This window comes from Oryctolagus cuniculus, chromosome 2 (assembly GCF_051225735.1).
Source record: "Oryctolagus cuniculus isolate XC-2025 breed Fujian yellow rabbit chromosome 2, ASM5122573v1, whole genome shotgun sequence".
In the NCBI taxonomy this organism is placed as follows: Eukaryota; Metazoa; Chordata; class Mammalia; order Lagomorpha; family Leporidae; genus Oryctolagus; species Oryctolagus cuniculus.
In genome coordinates, this window is record NC_142868.1 from 196,289,708 (window position 1) to 196,306,119 (window position 16,412).

Genomic DNA, 16,412 nt, shown 5'->3' on the forward strand with positions numbered 1-16,412 from the left:
CAGTTGGCCACAATGGCCAGAGCTGTGCCAATCTGGAACCAGGAGCCTCCTCTGGGTCTCCCACATGGGTGCAGGGGCCCAAGCTCTTGGGCCATCTTCTACTGCTTTCCCAGGCCATAGCAGAGCTGGATCGGAAGAGGAGCAGCCAGGGCTCGAACTAGCGCCCATAAGGGATGCCGGCGCTTCAGGCCAGGTCGTTAACCCGCTGCGCCACAGCGCCTGTCCCTTCCTGGTTGATTTTAAAAAGTGACTGAATTCGGCCCAACTCCCCCCCAACCCCAGATTTAAATACATAGAAAATTGCTTTTCAAAAGCCAGCAAACTGGATTTGCAGCAGAAGAAAAAAATGCTTAGCCAGTTTTGCAGAGATGTACACACGCCTAACTGTCCTTGGCCTCAGCAGAAGGTGAACAGCCGTGTGCTGTTGTCCACTGGGAGGCTCGGCACTTGAGATGCATTAGGCCTGGGGAGGCACCGACACACAGGCAGGTGGTCCAGGGTCGACTGCGGGGTGACCGTGCCCCTGCCGACTCGGGGGCTGGAGCCGGAGCCTGCGTTTCCCTTGTGTGTGGGAGGGGTCATCTGTGCTCAGAACCTCAGGAATCTGCCAGAACTGAAAAGTGAAAGTCCAGAAACCCACGTCTGTCCCGTCCTCAGTGGGCTGGCCCAGTGCCAACGTCCTCAGCTCCATCCCCCGGTCCCTCTGTACCTCTGGCTTCTCAGGCCACCAGGGTCTGGCCCGGCTCCTTGTGTTCCGTCTCCTTGCAAGAGAACTCCGGGGGAACGAGGCTGCAGGTCTCCAGCGCTGCCTGAGTCACCCAAGGAAGGGGCTGGCTTCTGCGAGTTTGGGGGAAGGAGGGAGTGTGAGGCTCGCCATTTGCTCCCTGGGGGATTTCCCCCTGGGAAGCACACACTGGGTTTCTCCCAAAGGGAGCCCTGCCATTGTCACTGCCAGTGGCCCTCAGCTGGGGGCACTGTCTCCTCAGGGACCACTGGACGGGGTCTGGAGACCGAGGAGCAGAGGACAGTAGCATGAGGCCCAAGGGAAGCCCACCCACAGAATCAGTCCAGTGCAGGAACCCCGGTCACCCTGGGCACAGAGGCAGCCATCTGTCCGCGTGGGGTGTCCACCAGCCCCGGTCAGCTTTCGTTACGCTCCCCAGCCTGCTGTCAGCTGACTCCGGCAGGAAGGAACAGAGAGCGGTCCATGCTGGGAAGCCGGCGCAGGCTGCACGGGTTCCCCTGGGAGTAAGGACGAGTTCAGCTGTGAGGAACAGAAATCCCTCCAGGCGGCTGCAGCTTGAACGAGGTGCACGCCGGCTTCTCCGTCCGGTTAGGAAAGGTGGAGGTGGGAGGGGGCGGGGCAGGGGCAGATTGCTCCCCAAGAAGCTGGAACCAAGTCTCCTTCCAAGTGCTGTGCATCACCCCAAGATCAAAGGGGTCACCGTGTTGGCCGAGCAGCCAGCAGGAAGGGTGACTCAGAGGACAGGTGCACTTCCTGTCCCTAAGCACGCTTCCTACAAGTTGTCGCCTCACTTGATGGCCACTGGTCACTACTCAGCCCCTGGCTCTTAGAAAGGCAGTCGCTTGAGGGTCTGGGCAGCCAGGTGCCCAGCTGCCCGCCAGGAGGAAGGAGATGAGAGACAGGGCGGGCAGGCATTCCACTGGTTACCAACGGCTGGTGCTCCCCGCTTCGGGCCACTGGCAATGGAACCTTGGCCAACTGATGTGGGGGAGCGACGTGGGGTGACAAGGCCACAGTCTGGAAACTGCCCCCTGCTGTCGTGACCAGGGAAGCCGCAGTGGAAGGCGTCTGGCCTAGCAGGTAGGACACTCGTGTGGCCTGTGAGGGTGCCTGGGTTCGAGTCCCAGCTCTGCCCCCCACCGCAGCTTCTGCTAATGCAGACCCTGATGGGCAGCAGGACTTGAGCCCCTGCACGCTAAGTGGGAGACCCAGAAGTTCTTGGCTCCTGGCTCAGCACCAGCTGTTTTGGGTATCCGGGGAGTGAACCAGCAAATGGGAGCTCTCTGTCTTGTCTTTGTGTTTCTGTCTCTCTCTCAAACAATTATTCAAAAAGAAGAAGAGGAAGCGATAGTTTCCAGGTGCTGCAGCTGTAAGACTCTGGGGCCTCCAGTAGCCTGGATCCCCGAGAGACTGTGGAACGGAGCCCCTGCCCATCTGCGCACAATGTGCAATGTGTCAAAGCACCGAGATGGACTTACAGCGTAACCATCTTTTTTTTTTTCTTTTTTTTTCTTTTTTGAAAGGCAGAGTGGATAGTGAGAGAGAGAGGAGAGAGACAGAGAGAAAGGTCTTCCTTTTGCCGTTGGTTCACCCTCCAGTGGCCACCGCGGCTGGTGCACCGCGCTGATCCGATGGCAGGAGCCAGGTGCTTCTCCTGGTCTCCCATGGGGTGCAGGGCCCAAGCACTTGGGCCATCCTCCACTGCACTCCCGGGCCACAGCGGAGAGCTGGCCTGGAAGAGGGGCAACCGGGACAGAATCCGGCGCCCTGACCGGGACTAGAACCCGGTGTGCCGGTGCCGCTAGGTGGAGGATTAGCCTATTGAGCTGCGGCGCCGGCCATAACCATCTTTGCTAACAGACTTGGGGGCCAGCTAGCCGCGTCCGCCACAGGCCAGTGGGGGGAGGCGTGATGCAGCTGAAATGACCACAGGGACCGTGGCCATCAGCACTGTTGGCACACGTGGCACTGTTGTCAGTCGCTTCACAATCCACAGGGTTGAAATACTGGCCACTCAGTAAGAAGTGACGAATCCATGAGCTGGCTCCCAGCAGAACGGGAGTCTAGCGGATTTGTGTGACGGTTGCCATCTAGTGGCCGATTAGCGGTTCTTCCGATTTCTGCCCCAGGCTTTGAAAAGCCGTTTACAGATCCCACGCTTGTTGAGAAAGTGAATTGACACTGATGTGTACAGATTAAAACCTAAAAGGAGCAACTTGGCAGGAAAGGGGTTCCTGCCCTGAAGCGGCCAGCGCAGCGCCCCGGCTGGGCAGACGCCTCTGTTCCTGCCATGATGTCAATGTCACCAGCAGAGAGGCGGCGTCCTGACGCCCCTTGGAACACCACTGACCTTGGCCCAGTGAACAGGAAGTGGCATTGCAGGAAGAGCGTTGGCCCAGTTCTCTGTGTATGGCCTCCTCCGGAGGGAGAGGAGGTAAAACCCGCAGTGATGCCTGCAAAGGGGGCAGCTTCACCTGCTTATACCAGGCCGGCATCCCGAGCCCAGAGCGTAGCCCACGGCCAGAGCTGCACTGATCAGGAGCTTCTCCCAGGTCTCCCACACGGGTGCAGGGGTCCAAGGACTCGGGTCATCTTCCGTTGCTTTCCTAGGTGCATTAGCGGGGAGCTAGATCAGAAGTGGAGCAGTCAAGACTCGAACCAATGTCCATATGGGATGCTGGTGTGGCAGGCGGAGGCTTAGCCCATGTGCCACAGCACCGGCCCCTTTCCTAGCATTTCTGTAGCACTTCAGTCATCAAGCGCAGCACTTAGAGGGCTGCGTAGGCAGAAGGAAAGGAAACCGGGCACCCTGCAGTGGGTGAGCACCCGAGTCACTGTGCGCTTTTCTTCTAGAAAGCTCCATATTCCCGACAGCACTGGAGAAGGCAGCCAGTAAGCTGAAGCCAAGAAGACAGCAGGACTGATGGGGAAGTGGCCTTCAGTGCCCACGAAAGTTGCATGGGGCCTAACCCTAACCCTAACCCTACGTTAACCCTAACCCTAACCCTACCCTAACCCTAACCCTAACCCTACCCTAATCCTAACCCTACCCTAACCCTAACCCTACCCTAACCCTACCCTAACACTAACCCTACCCTAACCCTAACCCTAATCCTACCCTACCCTAACCCTAACCCTACCCTACCCTAACCCTAACCCTAACCCTACCCTAACCCTAACCCTAACCCTACCCTAACCCTAACCCTACCCTACCCTAACCCTAACCCTAACCCTAACCCTACCCTAACCCTAACCCTAACCCTACCCTAACCCTAACCTCTAAGTGTCCATCGGCGCCTGTTACCTCTGTTCAGAAAGAGGGAAGTTTACTTCGAGGCAGCAAGTGCAGCTCCTACTTTTCCTCTGTTCTTCACCGCTGCTCCCCGAGGAGTTGCAGCCTCCTTGGGCTGTGTTGCTCATCAACTGAGGAAGAGTCTGGGTCTCTGACATCTGCCCCTGACGCCATCTTGGGTCTGGGTGAGGTTGGAGCCCCGTGTGAGTGGGAAAAGCAAAGAGCAGGCGACACCACACACGCGTGTCACAAGTGTTCGCCTGGTTCCAAACCAGATTCCAGGGTCAGGTTAACAGAGTAGGTTGTCTCAGACTGTTCACAGCCTCAGTGTAAGAACAGTGCTGTGAAAATGCTGAGCGTGTGAATGGGCATTTGGGATGCCCACGTGCATATCGGAGTGTCTGGCTTTGCGTCTCAGCCACACTTCTTGCTGCAATGGCCAGAGCTGAGCTGATTGGAAGCCAGGAGCTTCTTCCAGGTCTCCCATGTGGGTGCAGAGGCCCAAGCACTTGGGGCATCTTCTACTGCTTTCCCAGGCCACAGCAGAGAGCTGGATCGGAAGAGGAGCAGCTGGGAGTCGAACAGGTGCCTGTATGGAATGCCCGCACTGCAGGGTGGGGCTCTAACCCACTGCTCCACAGTGCCAGCCCCTCAACTCCACTTCTGATTCCAGCTTCCTGCTGTGGCACACCCTGCAAGACAGCAGCTGATGGCTCAAGTACACAGGCTCCTGCCGCTCACTGGGGACACTGCATTGAGTTTCCTGTTCTTGACTTAGGCCTGATCCAGCCCTGGCTGTTGCAGGCATTTGGGGAGTGAATCGGTGGATGGACCATAACTGTCTGTCTCTGTGCCTTTCAAATAAGCTGAGAATAAATAAATAAAAATTTTAAAAACACATAAAAATCTGAAGAAATCAGAAGGTAATGGCCCAAGTGCTTGGGTCCCTGCCGCCCATGTGGGAGACGCAGCTGGAGTCCCAGGCTCCCGCCTTGCCTGGCCCAGCCCCAGCTGTTGCGGCTGTACAGGGAGTGATGAGCAGATGGAAAGTTCTGTGCCCTTCAAATATCTTTTTAACAAGGCTGAGCGTGACAATAGGTAGAAATTATAAGACATTGAATAATAAGTCTGTGTTTAATAAAGACTAACCACAAGGGTCTCTAAAACAGTGAGTATCTTAGAGTCCCTTCTGTAGACCAAGCTCAAGGGCAAGCGAAAGACAAAAAGGAACAATGACGGCCTATCCCTAGCATGAGAGCAGAGCAGCAAACAGCAGCCTCCACCCTGGGGTCAGATGAATGCCCAACGGTGGGGACCGAGTGGCCACGGCCTAAACTAGGAGCCACAGGGCGGCCAGAAGTCTCCGTCGGAGAACGGAACTTTCTAAAGCCACTGTAAAGGCCTAGTCTGCCGCAGGCTGCAGTGTGACGGGGAGCTCCCAGAACTGACCAAGCCTGGGCCCTGCAAGGGCTGCAGGTGCACAGCGGGGCTGACAAGGCCCCACCCTCAGGAGGGTCTCAGCCACGGGGCATGGTCCTCGGTGCTCCCATTCCAGCGGTGTGGCTGCCGGTCCCAGGCTAACCACCCCCAGCCACAGACCAGCTGCCCGGCTTTGCCATCAGCGCTGGGTGGACGGCAGCTGGGAAGAAGTGACCATGGCAAGAAAACTCGGTTAGGTTCATGTCTGGTTTGGTAGTTTTGTAAAATATGTAGGTTACATGCAAGTCACTGATGAGGGTGTTTTGCTTTTAAAATCTTTAGATTTCAGAAATGGTTAAGATTTGCCTCGGAACATGGGTGTGGTTGCTTTACTTGGAGCTCATGGTCTGACTGTAGGATCCCATAGGCTCTGGACAGGAGGGGAGAAAGGGAGGCGTATCTGCCATGTGCTCCTCCAGCCCCCCCCCCCAAACGCTGCCCTGTAAGATACGGGGATTTAGTGAGTCAGTACTTTTATGTGCTTAGTTTTAACGCATTAAAAAAAAATTTTTTTTAAAGCATTTACTTGAGAGGGAGAGAGAGAAAAAGTGATCTTTCGCTGCTGGCTCACTCCCCAAATGGTCACGATGGCTTAGGCTGGGCCACACCAAAGCCGGGAGCCCAGAACTCCCTCTGGGTCTCCCACGTGGGTGCAGGGGCTCAAGCACTTGGGTCGTCTTCTGCTGCTTCCCCAAGTGCATTAGCAGGGAGCTGGATCAGAAGCAGAGCAGCCAGGACTGTGTTCTGATCTGGGATGCCAGTGTTACAAGCAGTGGCTTAACCCATTGAGCCGCAACACCAGTCCCTGAAGTATTTGTTTACGTACAAGGCCCTGAGTGTAGCAAGGACAGTCGTCCCTGGATATCTACAGGGGAGTGGCTCCAGGTGCCCCCTACCCCACCCTGTGGACACCAACAACCACAGACGCTCAAGTCCCATGTGTACGATGGCCTCACGTCTGCACAGAGCCCATGCACACACTTGCTCCTGTGTGCTTGAGGTCACCTTTAGATGACCTGTAACACCCGTAATATCCAATACAGTGTGCGGGCCGTGTGAATAGCTGTGACCTGCCTTGCCTGGGGCAGCCGACCATCTAAGATCTAGGCCTGCGCATGTTCATTCAGTACACGGTGTTCTTTTCTTCCAAATGTTTTCCATCTGGGGGTAGTGGAATCCACAGATGCAAAGCCCATGGCACAACCCCATGGAAATGGAGAGGTAACTGCCCTGAGTGTGGGATCTCTAATGGCAATAGGCTGATCCCAATCCTGTTTCCCTTGCGGCTGAAAATGCAGGCATATTTAAGCTTGGAATCTTTTTTTTAAGATTTTTTTATTTATTTGAAAGAGTTACAGAGAGGCAGAGAGAGAGAGAGAGAGAGAGGTGTTCCATCTGCTGGTTCACTCACCTAATGGCCACAATGGCTGGAGCTGGGCCGATCCAAAGCCAGGAGCTGTTTCCCATGGGGGTACAGGGATCCAAAGACTTGGGCCATCTTCTCCTGCTTTCCCAGGCCATAGAGAGCTGGATCAGAAGTGGAGTAGCTGGGACTAGAACCGGAGCCCATAAGGGATGCTGGCCCTGCAGGTGGCAGCTTTACTCGATACAGCACAGCGCCGATCCCTAAGCTTGGAATCCTAACACTAACCCATTGTGGGCTCGGTGTAGTGGCGGAGGCACACTGCTTCCCTTCACGTCCCTGAGTGAGCCGCGTGCCAGCACAGGTGGCCGACCACGCGCCCAAGGCAGTCGGCCTTCTGAGAACAGGTTGTCCTCACAGCGAAAGCGCCAGCCCAGGCCCCCTGAGTTTCCGACTCCCAGAGAAGCAGATGGCGAGGCACAGGCTTTAGGATCCTTCAAGCGAGTGAGGGTTTGAGCGCATTCGCTGTGAGCCCCCACTGAGGCCACAGTGCTGTTGTCCTCAGAAATAAGCGTCGCGGGGCCTGATGGAGCTGTGCTCACCGGCGTCTCAGCCCTGCTTAGCCCAGTTTAGGGCTGACTCTCTGGTTCATTAGTGCACTTGGCTGCCCAGCTCTATTCTGCGCTCCAGCCTCCGGCGCCTGCACCTGTGGGTCTGCCAGGGACCCACGGGCTTTTCTCAGCCCCATCTAAAGTGCTGCTCATGGGCCCCCCGGGCAGCTTTCGTGAGGGCGTGGGTTCAGGGGTCTCACTCCACGCCATCCGGGTGGCAGCCAGCTGGGAGACCCTGTAGGCCTGGTCGGTGTGAAGTCTTCGGGCCACTGCCACAGCAGTCCCTGCTGGAAGACGGGCCCCTCCTGGGGTGGGAGAGTGATTTGAAATGGACCCGGTCCTGCGGTCAAGAACTGGGCTGGGGCCAGACGTTGGTGGCTAAGCTGCTGCTCGGGGCACTGCCTCCCCCAGTGGCTCTACTGTAGATTCCGCTTCCTGCTCCCGTGCACTCTGGGGGGCAGCAGGTGATGGCTAGTGTGGGGCCCCTGCCATGCATCAGGGAGAGCCGGATGGGGCTCCTGTTCCTGGCCTGGCCCAGCCCTGGTTGTCGTGGGCATTTGGAGAGTGAGCCAGCTGGTGGGAGACCTCTGTGTCTCTGCTCTCAGATAATTTGGGGGAGGGGGACTGCCGGTGAGGATCTGAGCGCACATCACACTCAGAGCAGGGTAGCAGAGCAGGCACAGGCTGAGAACAGTACCACAGCGCATTGGGCCTGGCAGCCTGGACACGGGGCAGCCAGCGCGGGGTGGCGGGGCCCGGCTCTGTGCCAGTGGCGAACCTGCTGCCTGGGGCTTACAGCAGTGCCACCTGGATAATGAAATAAAGGGGCCTCTCCCGAGAGCTGTTTCCATGCCTGTGATAGAGAACGTGGGGGTGGGGGGGTGGTTGGATTGCGTGAAGCCAGTGACCAACGTGGGCCTTAGACTCCTGCAGCAGAACCAGTACCAAGGCGGGGTTCACAAGCAAGACCTCCCCGAAGCGGAGGAATGCTGGAGCACCGATGATGCTAACTCCCACGGCGGCCACCTCCTTGATAACCACGCCTAGTGCAGGAGAGCGGGATTCGTTCCCCCAGGTGAGGAGAAGAAACAGGGTTGGCCCCGAGAAAATGAAACACTAGCATGGAAAAGACAAGACCCAAATGCAGCCAAGGGCACTGCGGCTCGGGTCAGTGTGCCTCACCAGGTAGCAGAGCGGCCCTCAGACTCGTGCCTCGAGACTGGGATCCGGGTTTTGGGCAAAGTCCTGCTTGGCAGTTCAGCTGTCAGCCATGGCCTTTGGCTGACGGATCACCAGCTAACACATGTGCTAAAAGTAAAGCCTTCCGGCCGGTGCCACAACCCACTAGGCTAATCCTCTGCCTGCGGCACCGGCACCCCAGGTTCTAGTCCCAGTCGGGGCGCCGGATTCTGTCCCAGTTGCCCCTCTTCCAGGCCAGCTCTCTGCTGTGGCCCGGGAATGCAGTGGAGGATGGCCCGAGTGTTTGGGCCCTGCATCCGCATGGGAGACCAGGAGAAGCACCTGGCTCCTGGCTCCGGATCAGCACAGTGCACCAGCCATGGCAGCCATTTAGGGGGTGAACCAATGGGAGGAAGACCTTTCTCTCTGTCTCTCTCACTGTCTAACTCTGCCTGTCCAAAAAAAAAAAAAAAAAAAAGTAAAGCCTTCCATCTCAAGTCCGGTGAAGTTCATCGAGATCCAAACGTTCAGAGACGCGATGTGACCGTGTCAGAGCTCAGCCAACACAGACGCCGTTTGCACAGAGCAGTGTTCTTGTGGTTCTGGGAGACGCCGGCTAGGTCCACGGTGAAGCATACACCCCACTTGAGAGTCTCAGTCCTTCGTTCCCCTTTTCTGGCAATCTGGATCGAGACACGTGGATGTGCCTTGATCTAAAGTCCGGGACGCAGGCTTTATGGAGTTGCCAAGAACGTCACCAACCAGGAAGGTCACAGATGGATCTGTAGGACCTACTGCATGCGTTCTGCTTCGAAGCGGTGATGCTTGTCGTCATACAAGTGAACTTTAGGCTTACAACAGTTTTTTTTTAACATTAGCCTTCTAGTCTGCAGTTGAAATTGTATATTTTGATAGAGGCTTTTTTCTCTACTGGTTATATTAGCATTACTTAAAACTTGAAAGAAAATAGCATTTTAAAATGTGGACCTTGCATTAAGAAGGGACAGTGTGCAGGGGGCATTTGGCCTAGCAGCTGAGATGCCCCATCCCACAACCGCGTGCCTAGGTTCAAGTCTCCAGCTTCCTGCTACCGTGCACCCTGGGGGCAGCAGGTGATGGCTCAGGTACTGGGGTCCCTGTCACCCACATGGGAGACCTGGACTGAGTCCCTGGCTCTTGGCTCTGGCCTGCCCAGCCCAGCTGTTGAGGGCACCTGGGGAGTGAACCAGTGGATGCAAGACTCCGGCTAGCTGGTTGGCTCTCTCTGCAGCTCAAGTAAATAAATACATTCAAAAAAAAAAAAAAATTTACTGGCCGGTGCCACGGCTCAATAGGCTAATCCTCCACCTGTGGCGCCGGCACCCCAGGTTCTAGTCCCGGTTGGGGCGCTGGATTCTGTCCCGGTTGCCCCTCTTCCAGGCCAGCTCTCTGCTGTGGCCCGGGAGTGCAGTGGAGGATGGCCCAGGTGCTTGGGCCCTGCACCCCATGGGAGACCAGAAGAAGCACCTGGCTCCTGGTTTCAGATCAGCGCGGTGCGCCAGCTGCAGCGCAGTGGCCACAGCGGCCATTGGGGGCTGAACCAACGGAAAAGGAAAACCTTTCTCTCTGTCTCTCTCACTGTCCACTCTGCCTGTCAAAAAAAAATTTACTCAGAAATGTCTAGGTGCTAAAAACTAGTCATGGTTATTCTAGATGACATAAAAGGTTAAACTGACTTATCTAAACACAGCTACCAGTAAAGCATTTTCACAACCGATTTTTTAGGAGTGACAATAAGAATACACATACATTGGATATGAATTCAGTAAATTCACTTGTGAAGTGCGATTGATTGACAGCTGCGCCCTGGGAGTCCTGAGTGTTCCGGTCTTGACACCACCTGGCCCACCAAGTATGTTCTGCCATGCACATCGTGACCCCTGAACTGATATTAAAAATGCTCTACACTGGGACTTGAGCTCCCCCTTGACTTGCATCCTCTGGCCTGCTTTAACAAAACCAGGAGAAAAGAAAGCTGGGCATCAGAAGCAATGTGAAGATAGGTGGCAGTCTATTAAAGGCTGCTCTATACAGGGATCTGCCCTCAAGGAGACCCAACAGGCCAGTCCACTGCAGTGGCTTTCAACGTGGAAGGCCAGGGCTTCAGCAGAAGTCAGCTTACGAAGAGCCCTGGCAGCTCTGCCAGCCAAAAGTTGGGTCACTGGAAATGGACCTGCCCTGGAGTCGAAGGACGCCCAGGTCAGAGCTGCAGATCTTGCTGGCTGTAAGCTGAAAAGCCCTTCACTCGGCCCAGCTTCCAAAGTGACCACCGGTACTCAGGGGACGGTCACGTAGGGTCAGTAACCTTGCAGGCGGAAGATGCCACCTGCCTTTACCTGGCCAGCTCTCCTCCCAGGCCAGCGAGGCAATGGAAGTCAACAGCGTGCCTTCCCCAAGGAGGTTCACACCTCCCTTAGGATGTATCCTATGTGAAGAGAGAGGTCTGGGCCTCCTAGCTGACAAGGCCTTAAAGCCCACCAGATTATTATCAGGCCCCTTCTGTCAGGTTCTACTGGCCTCTCAATCAGAAAACTTATTCGTGTTTAGACAGCAGCCCTCTTAGGTTCTGCAGTAATGACTCTGTCCTTTGTTCTAGACCCTGTCTAGCCATCTGGGGCCTCACTCCTTTGTCATCATAGCCCCTACTCTAACATCGATGGCTCTACTCCTGACCTGCGTGTACCGAGGGTCCTCTCCCTCACTTAATGTTGTATGACTGCTCAGAATTTCTCTACAGACAAACCCCTCTACCCACAAAAGATGAGTGGCCTTTCTCCCAGTCTTAGTTGGGTTCAGCTTTAAACCACGTCCATCAGACAGCTTTCACAAGGGTCCAGAGGCCACCCCACCCCCATTTCCTCTCCTCTGGGAAATCCTCTGATATCTGGTTAGTGCCACTCTTCGGACCACTGGCTGCTATTCTCACCCTGTCTTTTGTACTATTGTGTCTGTTTAAGTGTTTACAGCAGGTGATAATGGAACGAACCAAGAACTTCAGCAACCCAGTGGTCAACCAAATGCTGCTACAGGGATATACTTGGCTGCCCACCCAGGAGACAGTGGCTTGAGACATCGCTCCATGCCAGCAAAGAGTACCTTGTCGCCCCCCCGTCAGCAGGAAGTAGCTCTAAAGGCAGGTCATCGTCCCTCTACCCCTCCTGGACTATCGGGGCTAATGTAATCCCATACAACTCCTGCTTTATAAAAAACAAAAGGGAGGGATGTTAGTAAAATGGCACAGTCCTGACACCATCCCAGGCTCTAGCCCTCGCCGCCATGGCTGGAAGCCAGGTGACCCCATGGCCCAACCACCGGTGTCAGCTCCACCCCCATCCTAATGAGATTCGATGCTCCTACCTCCCCGCCCCCCCCCCCCCCCCCGCCAAAGGTTTAGCAGGACCTGTTCCTGAACACGTGGCTCTCTCTGTCTCTCTCAATCTCTCTTATGCTCTCCGTCTCCCTCTTTTCCTTCTTTGACCCTTCCTTCCGGTCTGTCAGGTTTCCCCCAATAAACCTTTCCCTTAAAAAATAAAATAAAATAAAAACACTCTACAGAGTTTTCCTCCAAAAAAGAGGGAAGCAAGGGAGGTTTCATGATTGCTATGCATTACGAGATGGGAAAAGTGTAAATTAAAGCCTTGGGAGACTAAGCTTGGCCTGTTGCTACGAGGGAAGCAAACCTGTCAGCCGTGGCGGGGGCCCCCGATCTTACCCAGGACCGTGGCAGGGTCTGCGCCGAGCGCGCCCAGGGGTCACTTAGTGTTTGCGTGAGAAGAAACAGGACGAGCGCGATGGAGCACAAAGACCGGGGCTTCCTAACTGGAAACATGCCGCTAAGGCGCTCTGATCAAAGCCAACGTGAAAGGATCTAACGTGACCATGAGAAATAGATCCACTTTTACACTAATGTTGCTGCTTTATTCTGATGATAATTATAGTAGAACTTTTGGAAAATGCAGAAGAGTATAGTCACCATATTTTTCCTGGTTTGAAGTCTATTCATTTTTTTAAGATTTATTTATTTATTTATTTATTTATTCGAAAGGCAGCATTACAGAGATGGAGGGAGAGACAGAGAGATCTTCCATCTGCTGGTTCACTCCCCAGATGGTCACAATGGTCAGGCCAAAGCCAGGAGCTGGGAGCTTCACGTGGGCCTCCCACGTGAGTGGCAGGGGCCAGGTACTTGAGCCATCTTTTGCAGCTTTCCCAGGCCATAGCAGGGAGCTGGATCAGAAGTGGAGCAGCCAGGACAGGAACTGTACCCATATGGGATGCTGGCGGCACTGCTAGCGGCAGCTGAACTCTTACGCCACAGCGCCGGGCCCTCTATCCCTATATCTTTACACACATAATTGAAACATGCAAAATAAAATTTTCCATCAGAACAAACTTTTTAACTCAAAAAGTTTAAAACAGGAAAAACACTTATCACTTTAATTATATTCTTACAAGAAAATGTTCTTAAAATTTCATTAACTAATAAATGCTTTAAACCCAGGCCACAGATGTGTCCATTGAGATCAATGTTAGGGTCCACCCATGTAAGGAGTCAGTTTCCTTATGTGACGCAGTCTTTCCTAAGGTTGTGTAAGACCCTGTGTGTTAAACCTTAGCTCTGGAAGAAATCAGAAAGGCTTGGGAGGCAGGTATGAAGATGTGAGATTGGTAATTAATTGGAAAAGAGGTGCAAGGATTCTGGAACATTTTTGTGGTGACAGAAGTGCTCTGACTGTTGTGAGTACAGCGTCTGTGAAGACAGACGGCTGCCAGAGCTCACTGAACCGCACATTTGTAAGATTTGTAAGATCTGCGCACTGGGGCCGGCCGTGCGGCGCAGTGGGTTCCGCGCTGCCTGGGACACTGGCATCCCATATGAGCGCTGACGTTCTGGCTGCTCCGCTTCGGATCCAGCTCCCTGCTAACGTGCCTGGGAAGGCAGTAAACGATGGCCCAAGTGCTTGGGTCCCTGCACCCACGTGGGAGACCAAATGGAGTTCCAGGCTCCTGGCTTCAGCTGGCCCAGTCTCTGTCATTGTGGCCACTTGGGGAGTGAACCAGTGGTTGTAAGATCTGTCTCTTTGTGTCTCTCCTTCTCTCTCTGTTAACTGTGCCTTTCAAATAAATAAATCTTTTCCAGGGCCAGTGCTGTAGCATAGTGGGTAGAGCTGCCGCCTGCAGTGCTGGCATCCTATATGGGCCACCTGTTCGAGTCCTAGCTGCTCCACTTCCCATCCAGCTCTCTGCTGTGGCCTGGGAAAGCAGTGGAGGATGGCCAAGTCCTTGGGCCCCTGCACCCGTGTGGGAGACCAGGAGGAAGTTTCTGGCTCTTGGCTTCGGATCGGCTCAGCTCCAGCCATTGCGGCCAATTGGGGAGTGAACCAGCGGATGGAAGACCTCTCTCTTTCTTTCTCTTTCTCTCTCCTTCTCCATCTGTGTAACTCTGACTTTCAAATAAACAAATAAATCTTTAAAAAAAAAAAACAAACGTTCCAAAAAATCCGTGCATTTTATTTGTTGTCCATAACTCGATGCTTTATAAAACCCTTAACTTGCTACCATTTATAAGTACTACAAAGAAAATTAAATACTTAGGTATGAGATCTGCATGTCAAATGTAGATGACCAAATGTTGATGAAAGGAATCAAAAAAGGCCCAGATAAATGGAGAGAGGCATGTTGTGTTCAGGGATTGGAAAATAACAAAGATGTCACTTCCTCCCAAACTGATCTGTAGCTCTAATGCAGTGCCTATGGAAATTCCAGCAGGGTTTTCATAGACACAGACAAACACATTCTAAAATGTGTAGGGGAGGCGTTTGCCCTGGAAAAGCTAAAAATATCTTGTAGAGGAAGAACAAAGAGGAAGAACTCACTGCGCAGCAGCGGAGCCTACGGCATGACAACAGACCCGGTGCTTTGCAGACCAGCAGATCCGAGAGCAGCGACGAGAACCCGGAGGCAGACGCACAGCGGGCGCTCGGCTGGTTTCCCGCCTGGTGGGGGGAGGGCAGGCTTCCCAACAGATGGCACAGGGGCAACTGGATGTCCACGGCCGAAAACCGAGGTCCTGTGTGTTAGCTTCTCACCTTACACTGACATCGACTCAAAGTGGGCCCCACACTTCCACGGGAAACACAACTCCGCAAAACTTTGAGAAAAAAAAAAAACCCGGGAGAAAGCGGTCAGGGGTCCATGGTCACGAGAATCCTTAGAGGTGACAGCACAGGCCATCCAGGATGCTGTCCCAGTGGAGGACAAGGGCCTATTAAACCCTGCGCGAGGATGAAGTCGGGATACACCACAGGCTGCAGGAAACACTGGCAAGCCGCTTACCCAACAGAGTAGACTGTCTAGAGAATTCTTAAGATCCGACAGGGGAAAAGAAAGGGAGAGAGAGAGGAGGGAAGGAGGGAGAGAGAGTCGCAGCTGAGTCAACTAGAAGATAGCAAAAGTCACGGACAAAGATTTCACTACGGGGACATGCAGAGAGAAAACGGAGGGCCCAGAAGAACTTCAACATCGTTAATATCAGAGAGATGCAAATTCAAACTGCAGTAGCTTCCATCACCACACGCCTGTGCGAAGGCGACAGGAGCGATTATGCAAGAAAACCGACGGCGCGTCCATTGCCGGTGGAATGTGAAATGATTCTGATACTCCGAACGCCGCTTTCAGTGTCTTAGAAAACAGAACTCGGACGCACCACGAGACCCAGCAGTTACACTCTGGGGAGCTTATTCCCTCCACAAATCAAAACCAAGGCTCACCCAGAAATCGGAAATGGTCCCAGCAGCTGTGTTTGGTCAGAGCCCCAAGCTGGAGACAGCCGGCTGGCCCTGGATGGCTGGGTGGTTGAACACCTTGGGGCTCGCCTGTGCCCACGAAGCCCACACGGAAACAAAAAGAAACTCTTTTTTTTATTTTTTTGACAGGCAGAGTGGACAGTGAGAGAGAGAGACACCGTTGGTTCACCCTCCAATGGCCGCCGCTGCAGCCGGCGCACCGCACTGATCCGATGGCAGGAGCCAGGATCCAGGTGCTTTTCCTGGTCTCCCATGGGGTGCAGGGCCCAAGCACCTGGGCCATCCTCCACTGCACTCCCTGGCCACAGCAGAGGGCTGGCCTGGAAGAGGGGCAACCGGGACAGAATCCGGCGCCCCGACCGGGACTAGAACCCGGTGTGCCGGTGCCGCTAGGTGGAGGATTAGCCTAGTGAGCCACGGCGCCGGCCCAAAAAAAGAAACTCTTACTTGCACACAACTTGGAAGGCTCTCCAGGGTCTTGGGCAAAATGGGGGGGGGGGGGGGAGAAAAAAGCAAGTTCCAAAGGCCACATCCGATGCAGTTCTATTTATGTAACATTCTCGAAAGAATAAAATTACAGAAATGGGGAGCCGATTAGTGTTTGCGGGGGGGCCAGGGACACAGTAGCACTCGCTGTCAATCAAAGAACAATGTACGAGATCTTTGTGATGCTGAGACGTCTGGCGTTCTAACTTTCACTCTCAGTGTCCTGGCCCTGTCCTACAGTCTCCAAGAGTTCCCCTCGGGGGCAGCGGGCCAAGGGCACGGAGATTTCTCATCTGCTTTCCTCCATCTGCATGTGCATGTATCAGTTTATCCAGATTAAAAGTTTAATCAGAAAAATTTGAAAGTCATTGCTCATCAGCGCCTCTCTCAGACTGCTCCTTGCAGCTTTGGG

General features: G+C 54.3%; 1 protein-coding gene across 7 annotated transcripts in view; it reads left to right on the forward strand.

Moving 5' to 3' along the window:
- E2F6 (E2F transcription factor 6) overlaps positions 1–16,412 on the forward strand; it is a 38,297-nt gene that overhangs the window by 14,095 nt on the left and 7,790 nt on the right. For 5 of the 7 annotated variants that reach the window (XM_089326801.1, XM_089326802.1, XM_089326797.1 and 2 more), the window contains exon 7: positions 11,666–15,503. The exons of the other annotated variants lie outside the window; for them this stretch is intronic. In XM_089326801.1, coding sequence (XP_089182927.1) covers positions 11,666–11,889 — 224 coding nt within the window. In that variant the 3' untranslated portion in view covers positions 11,890–15,503. Of the gene's footprint in view, positions 1–11,665; positions 15,504–16,412 lie in introns of those variants that run through there. 7 annotated transcript variants of the gene reach the window in all.